Here is a 10061-nt window from a genome sequence, read left to right as displayed (position 1 = left end):
GGTAACCAGGATCAGCCAATAGCAGATTGCAACTGCAGCAGATGTCAGTCCAACCTGAGCTGTGTCTGTTTGGTTTCCGTTTAGACAGATTCATCCTCCTGGTGATCATCCTGAAACCGTCTGAAACTAATCCAGTTCCAGTCTGTTCAAGAAATGTAACACTTATATTTCTACTTAATATGTAGCTGTTGTGTTATGTTTAATCCCCCCTCCCCCTATTTGCTCTATTCCTATTTAGATTTTATTTTTCTCTCAGGATGAAGTTGTGTGTGTGTGTGTGTGGGGGGGGGGGGGGGACCCTGGAGTTCTGGTAGAGGTTACACAGGGTTATGTGTACTGTACACATAACCCTGTGTACTTGTGTTATGTAGGACAACCTCTACCAGAACTCCAGGGTCCAAATATTGACAGCCAAGGACAAGAGCTTTAATGCTGTCACATACACAAACATATTGGTAAGCATATGGTAAAGCATATGGTAATAATAACAACAACAATAATAATAATATTGATAAAAAGCAATAGTGAGGATACATGAATTAATATACAATAAGTAGATTACAGTAGGACACACACCTTATGTTTTGGGTCAAAGACAGATAAAGAGCTGACCCATCATGTACATTAACAGTCACCCTCCCACCACCGTCTATACTAACAATTTTATGTATTTTCATCAGGATTCTGCTTGATTTTTAATGTAAACTCTCATTACTGCGAGTGAATGTATTAAACTGAATGTTTTCTGCCTCATGAAAACCACAGCAGGAAGAAGACTTTACAAACTCTCTTAAAGTCAGATCAAATAATATAACATATATATCCATGTAGCTGTGGAGTGTGATCGTTTGGCTGGGAAGCTAGTGGGAAATAACAGCTGCACCTCTGCTTTATACAACACTGACAACAACACTGTGCATACAACACAAACCAAAACACTGTATTACTCAGATGGATTCTGGTGCCATATGGAAACCATTTTAAAAGCTTTGGGAAAAACAAACCCTTGTTTTCGACTAGGGAACACACACACGCACACACACACACACACGCACGCACACACACACGCACGCACGCACACGCACACACACACACACACACACACACACACACACACACACGCACACACACACACACACACACAGCAGCTACCTCGAAGCGGTCCGGCACGTTGAGTTTGGGCGAGGGAACGCCGACCAGATAATCCACCAGCACCATGATCATGATGGTCAGGAAGATGGCGAAGTCACTGATGGTGGAGCGAACCTGCAAAACATCCACATAGCAACAGATTCATTACACCCTAGCAACCACCTACAACACCCTAGCAACCAACTTGGAACACCCTAGCAACCACCTAGTACACCATAGCAACCACCTAGAAACACCCTAGCAACCATCTAGAAGCACCCTAGCAACCACCTAGTACACCATAGCAACCACCTAGAAGCACCCTAGCAACCACCTAGTACACCATAGCAACCACCTAGAAACACCCTAGCAACCATCTAGAAGCACCCTAGCAACCACCTAGTACACCATAGCAACCACCTAGAAGCACCCTAGCAACACCTAGAACATGCTAGCAACCATCTAGAAGCACCCTAGCAACCACCTAGTATACCCTAGCAACTACCTAGAAACAACCTAGCAACCACCTAGTACACCATAGCAACCACCTAGAAACACCCTAGCAACCATCTAGAAGCACCCTAGCAACCACCTAGTACACCATAGCAACCACCTAGAAACACCCCAGCAACCATCTAGAAGCACCCTAGCAACCACCTAGTACACCATAGCAACCACCTAGAAGCACCCTAGCAACCATCCAGAACATGCAACAACCATCTAGAAGCACCCTAGCAACCACCTAGTATACCCTAGCAACTACCTAGAAACAACCTAGCAATCACCTAGTATAACCTAGCAACCACCTAGAAGCACCCTAGGAACCACCTAGAACACCTTAGCAACCACCAAGAAACACCCTAGGAACCACCTAGTACATCATAGCAACCGCCTACTACACCCTAGGAATCACCTAGAACTGCGTCTTACCGGTGCTGTACAGCTAGCCCACGCATTTTCTCCAGGAAATATACTTCTAGTTTTATGTACTGTTTTCCATTTAATGTGAATTTCAAGCAGAAGAGACCTCTTCCCCTCTTCCCTCGCTCCCCTACTTCCCGTCTCCTCCACGGTCTGATAAATCCTAAAACACCATCAGAGCTCGGTGCAGACCTTGGTGGGGAAGTAGCGCTTGGTCTTGAACTGCTTGAGGAAGGAGGAGAGGAAGAAGGTGGTGAAGAAGAGGATGACGGACCAGAAGAGAACGTCGGGGATGAAGGGGCCGTCGTGACCGCAGGCCGAGCCGACAAACTCCCCCCGCAAATCCATACACTCCTGAGAGAGAGAGAGAGAGAGAGAGAGAGAGACAGAGAGAGAGGGGGGAGGGAGAGAGAGAGAGAGAGAGAGAGAGAGAGAGAGAGAGAGAGAGAGAGAGAGAGAGAGAGACAGGGGGGACAGACACAGAGAGAGAGAGAGGATGAGTGAGTCAGAGGTATGAACTTATATGTCGACTGAAAAATGTTTGAATGGGTTTCTTCTTTTTATTTGGTTATGATTTGTGTGTATGTAAGATCTCATGTGTGTATTATTATAGGTTTGGCCTCTTTACATAATGGGGTTTGATGTTGCATGTGTTTTATTTTATATATGTGTATGATTGTGTCATGTTTGTCTCTTCTTAAAGTCGTTTTGTTACCATGTGTCCCTTTATGTCTTTCATGTCTTTTCTTTTGTTTTATTCTCTTTGTGAAGCACTTTTTAAAAGGTCACTATATAAATAAAGTTTTACTTAGCATACAGTACATGTGGTGTGGCAGTGTGAACACTTCTTACTCAAGTTTGGACACAACAAATGAAAACCATACAAGTGAAGATTACAATGGTTTCTGTAAAAAAAAACCCACATCACTTCACATCACAAATTACTTTCTGTGTGTTTTAAGGTCAAAGGACATGACAAAGGTTTCAAATCAACAAAAATTATACTAATAAGCCATATGAAACAATATACAGCCCATTCCTGTATGACCAATACTTTTGTCAGTACAAGAAATAACATTTTAAATAAATGTTTTTCTCAGTTCAAATCTCTACTGCTAGTTGGTCTTTCATGTTTGTAGAAGAGAAAACAGAATATCAAATATCGCGAGGTGTTTAAATGATAAACACCAAGAAAAGACAACGCTGAGACAAACTGATGTAGGGAATACTGGGAGGTCTGTCCACAAACTGTTTTAAAATCTCAGCTTTTCTCAAATCCAATTCCCCAAAATCCCAAATCAGTCACGCCTCAACCCCTGAACCCATCGTCTATCGGTCTGATCGATTAGACTCTGGGGGCGACGGACGATATTTGGGGGTTTCCGGTGCAGCCAGCGGACATCCGGACCAAGACTTCCTCTTCCTCTTCCTCTTACTTGAGAGTCGAACGTTTCTCCACAAAATACACAAACATCGATACTTTCTGTAGGTGTTTTAGGTCCGGACGACATTTGGGCTAATCTCTATAAACAGAGATCTGCATATGAGACGTCGGCTCTCGACTCCGACTCCGTTCTCGCGTCTCAAGTCGCTAATCGGACTGTAAACAATGACCGGAGCACGGAAGAGGAAGTCTTGGCCCGGATGTCCGCTGGCTGCACCGGAAACCCCCAAATATTGGCCGTCACCCCCAGAGTCTGATCGTCATCAGACCGATAGACGATGGGCCTCAACAACTTCTGGTCTGCATATCAGCGGGATGAATATCTTGGGACATCCAGTCTGTTTCTGTGTTAGCATCAGAGCCTGGTTGTTTCAGTGCAGACACACAGCAGGTCTACTGAACCTGGACGCTCAGCTGGCTCCAGGGGATGGATCCTGGACCGAAGCTGCTGTTACTCCAGATCTGCTGGACCTCGGCCGAGGCGTTGGCCGGCGGAGAACACTGACAGCTAGAACACAGAACAACACAGAACAACAGAGAACCTTTAACTCAACCGCCGAAGGGAGACGGGAACTTTTTAAAATTCTTTTTGGTAAAACATTTATCCAGGGAGGAAATTATCTCCAGCCTGCTTTATATTCATACAGTTCCACTCACTCCCAGTAAACCGGTCTTCTGCTGTCAGTCTCTGGGTTAAATGCCTTGCTAAAGGGCGACTCAGCGGTAGTTCTTTAAGGTCTTTGTTAATTCTTAATTCTTAATCATATACTGGTTGACAGTGTCAGCAGTGTGAGAGTGACTCAATACCAAGAAGTAACGCCGCTTGATTCTGTGTTTCCTTTAGGGGGTAAAAATATCTTTCTATTTTCCTTGATTTGATTCTTTTAATGCAATGCATTTTGCTTGTTCTTTTATACGAATTTTATCTTTTTCACTTTGTCTCGATGCTTTTAATGTTTTATGTAAAGCACTTTGAATTGCCTTGTTGCTGAAATGTGCTATATAAATAAACTTGCCTTGCCTTGCCTTAATAAACTCACTACACTTGGAAATGAAACTATGTAGACAGTTTAATGCCTGTTACGGTCTAAAATAAGATTTGATTTGCTCTGGTCTCGGTCTTAACTCTTTGGACCCGCTCTCAAACTCGACTGGACCCGGTCTTGGAACCAGGATTCATAGAGACGATGATGTTAAATTAAATTCAAGGACTTTCAATGACTCTTTCCAGCACTATTTTTCTGTTCACCAGGAAACATTTCCATAAACCTTACTGCATTTAAACAACCATCAAGTGCTTTACATCACAGGTTCACATGTCCACGTGCTTTTAAGTTGTCTTTCCCAGAATATATCGGTCTTCTTTTCTGTTTTGACTCGCATTCTGTCAAACACTGCAAACATTTTATTTATTTATTTCAAGGTCTTTTTAAGCTCCTCCCCACATAACAGGCTGATTTTTGCAAGTATTCCAGCACTTACATTTTGAAAAGTTAAATTCAGAGACTTTTAGCACTTTTAGCACCCCCCCCCCCCCTCCCCCCCTTACGTGTAGAAGGTGAGGTTGTCCAGGTGGTTGTGCATGTTGATGGGGTAAACCTCTCCCAGGTGGAACAGCTTCTCCAGCGCCTCGTAGATGAAGATGATGCAGATGAGCGCGGCGAAGGCTTCCTCGGTGAAGCGGGTGATGTAGCAGACGAGCGAGCTGGCGTCGGTCGCCACCAGAACCAGGCAGAGGAACGCCGTCCACAGGCCGATGCTCGTCCGCAGGGACAGGTAGGACAGACCGTAGTCGCTGAGGACACAACGACACGGGTCACACGTCACATGTCAGACAGTTATTTAAGCGATATTGCGATTATACAACAGTTACCAACAAAATAAAATATATAAACAAAATGTATTCATATTGTGGGGCAATTCGCTCTCAAAATAAAAAAAAACTTTTTGCTAGTGTTATCTTCGTTTCCCTGGAAATACATGGGGTCTGACTAATAACTGGAAAACAATCAGTCACGTCAGTAGGCTCCGATGTAATGAACCTAGTTTACTACTCCAGCAAGTAGGCGGAGCCTTAGTAACGACCTGCAACAGAGACGATTTCTAGTCCCTGTTGAGTCAGCCAGCCAACTGGAGCTAATGCTTTCTAGAGATCGCGGGATTTCCCAAACTGAATAAATACCACACATATAAACACAAAACTGCCTCGCTAGCTCGATCTTGTTGTAACTAAGATATCTGCTGAAAAAAATAATTTTTCCATGGACAGATTTAGCTACTATGTCCGCGAACTTCACATGCATTTTTAAGCTAGTAGCGCCGTGTCACCGACTCACCGGCACAGCTGATGGAGGATGCAGAGCGTCTGGTAACATCAAGGCTGAACAGAGTTATATTTAAATATATTGTATGATAATATGGCGGAGTAATATTTAGTGATGAGCACGGCTAGGTGTGCTGTCATGCTGATTTGATCACGTTCTAAATGTCTAGTTGACCAATCAGATCGCTTGGTCGGAACTACCTGTTGTATAATTATGTTTTCTACACATCGACCTTCCTGTCAGCGGACCTCGAGGCTTCAGCTGCTGCCTGACAGCAGATTTTGTTTTCTGTCCTGTTGACTGTTGTTAAGTCAAGTCAAGTCAAGTTTATTTATATAATGTGTCTAACTAGATCTAACTAAACACAATCAATTCCTTTTTTTACAATTCCTTTATTCAAACAGGTAAGTCCCATTGAGATCGAGATCCCGTTTTTAAGAGAGACCTGTGTACACAACAACAAGAAAACAAAACAAACTAAATTCACGACAAGTTATTTCCAGACAATCCACATGTAGACAAAATAAGAAAACTAAGAGAAACAAGAGCAATCCCTATATACTGTAATGCATCATCCAGCAGCAGCCTAAACGTCTCTATGGAGACAAGTCGGTCCAATGTGAGTGAGTCCTGAAGCCTGTTCCATCTAATAGGAGCGTAAAAGGTGAAAGCGGTCTTTGGGCGGTCAATCAATGGCGAACAAAATTATGTAGGACAAGCGAGTCAGACTTGAGTCACAAGTTGAACTGCTTGAGACTTGCATCAAGATGCATGAAGAGAAGACTTGAGACTTGACTTGACTTGGGTTCTGGTGACTTGGGACTTGATTTGGACTTGTACTTGAAAAGGTTTCTAAAGTCTTAGGTTTTGCTTTTTTCCTCTCCTAGTTTAATTAGCTCCGGTCTGAAGTTTAAAAAAAAAAAAAAGAGCCATTTCTACTTTTCTCCTCTGCTTTTATTTCTTGTTATTTTGTCACTGGAATGCTTGAGTTATGTATCAGCCATAATTATGTATTATGAATACTTGAGACTTGATGCATGAAGAGAAGACTTAAGACTTGACTCTGACTTGTACTCTGATGACTTGAAAAGGTTTCTAAAGTCTTGACTTGAGATCTTGTGTTTGTGTAAATGACTTAGATTGAAAGCGATGAGATTTGTTCCAGCAGACGACTGAATTTAAATTCTGTTTTCTGAATTTGTATGGAATGATTGAATTTATTGAAGTTGAAACTGATTCTAGAAATCAAACTCATGATGCTCTTACCAAGTTTTTATCCTATTAAAACCATATTGCATTGAAAAGTCCTAGATATTTAGTTTTCTTTAAGATATTAAATTGATACTGGACTCTTGATTTGTTCTGACTTGACTTGCTGTTCTACATTTAGACTTGAGACTTGACTTGAGACTCGAGCAGAGTTGACTTGGTCACAGCTCCGGAGCAGACACTTCCAATCTGGCCTTGTCATGCAAAAAAATGAGTCCCATTTTAGACAAAGTCTCAGATAATCATTTTTAGTTATTGTCTTATCATAAATATCAATCTTGTCATAGTCAAGCCCCCATTTGGTTGTTACTACTATTTAGCTTCGTGGGTTCGATCCCCACAGAACCAAAGTGTCTTTGAGCAAAACACCGAACCATCCTGCTGGTTCACAAGCTGCTCTGGATAACAGCTGACTAGACAACAAGATAAGATGTCCTGACCGGACGAACCAATCACTGAAGAGAATAATCAGTAACTGAACCATGACCGGAACCCCACCTGGATCAATACTCCGCCAATCAGTAACAGCTTTCAGTGGTTGACCTGTGATTGAAGCCTGCAGGCTGCAAACCGACACTGCAACATCTGAGCAGCCATGCTGCACATTTTAAATACAATTTAGTCATTTATATTTCAGAGATGCAAATTTTTGTATTTTCTCATTTGTTTGTGTGCGTTTACATTACAGACAATAACTAACTCTCTCTCTCAGAGTGATTCATAATGAGCTGGTCAGAACTGTAATCATGACACCAACTAGACATTATTTGTGTATTTGAGTTCATGCTAAAAATGTTTTGTGATTTGTTTTGTTTTATTTGTCTTGTTTTGTTTTGTTTGGTAAAAAAATGTTTTGTGTTTCGTTTGGATTTGTTTTCTTTGTTTCATGGTTTGTCTTGTTTTGTTTTATTTGGTAAAGCATTTTTTTGTGTTGTGTTTGGATTTGTTTTCTTTGTTTCGTGGTTTGTTTTGTTTTGTTTTATTTGTCTCTTTGTATGTTTGTTTGTGTGTTGTCATGGATGGTTGCTGCTCTTGTTTTATTACTATATGCACTTGATTGCTTGAACTATCAATGCTATCTTGCTTTATTAATATATGCACTGATTTTAAACTGCAACATGTCATTTTAATGATTTCTTGACCCATCAATGCCCATCAAGGGACCGGTGTTGGAAATGAGCTTCGGCTGCACAGTAAACACATGCACAGCACATCGGACACTTCTGCAACTGTCAATGTGTCTCTGTACTTGTCCCTTACAAATAAACTAATAAACTAAACTCAGCAGTAGAATCAGCTTCAATTCCTACAGCAGGAACATCGCAAGCAACCAACAGTAAGGAGATGAAGGTCAGAGGTCAAGGCACCCGGACAGTGTAGTTCAGAGCATGCCTGCTGAACATGTGTGGTCACACTGACTTTTTTTTGAATTACTGGACTCAAAATATGCAAATATTATCATGTCAACCAATATTTGTTAGCATCTCCCACCACACTGTGAAGAAATTCTCACAAAGCACTTGGATTGCACAATTAGTTGAAAAAAATATTATTATTATTGAATCCTACAATTCCTACTACTGCAATTTTGCAAGCTGCAGGGTAACCCTTTACAGTAAGGGTCACTAAGTGAAGAAATCCTGCAGCAGCCTGTCAGTGAGCTGAACTGTGAGCTCAGTCAACACTGACTCAGGGAAAAGAGTTCAAGAAGTCAATCGAGGCAGAGGGCCAGAGATCATATGTGTGTGTGTGTCTGATTGGAGTGTGTGTGTGTGTGTGTGTCTGATTGGAGTGTGTGTGTGTGTGTGTGTCTGATTGGAGTGTGTGTGTGTGTGTGTGTCTGGATCTCTATAAGAGGCCGGAGCACGGCGGCCTCCCCAGCCTCCTGCAGGTCTCTGTCTCTTCCTGTCTCTTCCTGTCTGTCCCGCGTGACGATGGCCCGACTCGCCCCCCTCCTGCCCCTCCTGGCCCTGGCCTGCCTGGCTCAGACCGGCTCGGCTCAGACCGGCTCGGCTCAGACCGGCTCGGCTCAGCGCGGCGACAGCCAGGCCGAGCTGCAGAGCCTCCGGGCCGCCGTGGAGGAGCTGAAGACCGAGAGGCAGGGTAAGGTCCGGAGGAGGGGCTGAGGTCTTATTTAATATGAATTTAAGCCCAAAATCTGCTTGTGTGTGTCTTGTACTTTTCCTGATGTTCCTCCTCTATCATTCTGCTGTATGGCTGACTGCTGATCAGTCAGATTTAACATCAGGGTATCCAATTCCGGACAGCATATGACCAAAAAATCACAATCATATACCAATATATTTCATCCTGTACTGTTTTCGCTGAAGTTTCTCATAAATTAACAATCCTCCATCTGTCTTTTTTAGGGCTGGGTTTAAAAAAAATCGATTTTCCGATTTAAATCGATCTTCATTTGAATGATCTGATATTGATTAAGAAAATCCTGAGATCGATCTTTTAATATATGCCTTTTCCTGTGGATGCTTGAAGCTACACTGCACTACAGAAAGCTGATCTGCTCACTCTCACTGACTGTAGAGTCTGTAGAGTTGCACAACTTGCACTATACTGTGTTGACTGCTGTAGTGTGTTGGTCATGTTAAATAAAAAGTACATGAATGTAACTGCTTTGGGGTCAATTCTAAATGTAAACATTAATATTTTTAATAATGCACCAGGTTAGAGGGTTCCTTGTACAATTTACAGCATTAGTTCTCTGAGAATCTCTTTCATATCCAAGCAAAATTGGTATTGCAACTGAAATATCTCTAACCGAATCGATATTGAATCGAATCGGGAAATCAGTGGCGATACCCAGCCCTAGTCTTTTTTAAAGTTTAATATCGCTTTTACCTTAACTTGTAATTGATTTTCTTCCAGTCCCTGCGAATGGATGATAGAGCACCTATTTTTGAGATTCAAAATTCGTATCCAATTCCGGACACTTCCAGTCACTTCCCCTTATTAAC

At 42.3% G+C, this 10061-nt stretch overlaps 1 protein-coding gene across 1 annotated transcript; it reads right to left on the bottom strand.

Moving 5' to 3' along the window:
• Window positions 1–1152: 1152 nt before the first annotated feature.
• Window positions 1153–7573, bottom strand: LOC139640239 (sodium bicarbonate cotransporter 3-like; the record flags this gene model as incomplete). The annotated part of the gene is made up of 5 exons (XM_071514418.1): window positions 7530–7573; window positions 5046–5291; window positions 3899–4004; window positions 2245–2406; window positions 1153–1266 (listed from the first exon to the last, which is right to left on the bottom strand). Coding segments are annotated over exons 1-5 (672 nt in total), but the record flags the coding sequence as incomplete, so codon positions are not given.
• Window positions 7574–10061: the final 2488 nt, after the last annotated feature.

This window comes from Centroberyx affinis, unplaced genomic scaffold (genome assembly GCF_046629955.1).
Source record: "Centroberyx affinis isolate AG114_WGS23_722 - 3 ecotype Tasmania unplaced genomic scaffold, CSIRO-AGI_Caff_v1 ptg008749l_1, whole genome shotgun sequence".
NCBI lineage: Eukaryota > Metazoa > Chordata > Actinopteri > Beryciformes > Berycidae > Centroberyx > Centroberyx affinis.
This window is presented reverse-complemented; position numbering and strand designations above follow the sequence as displayed.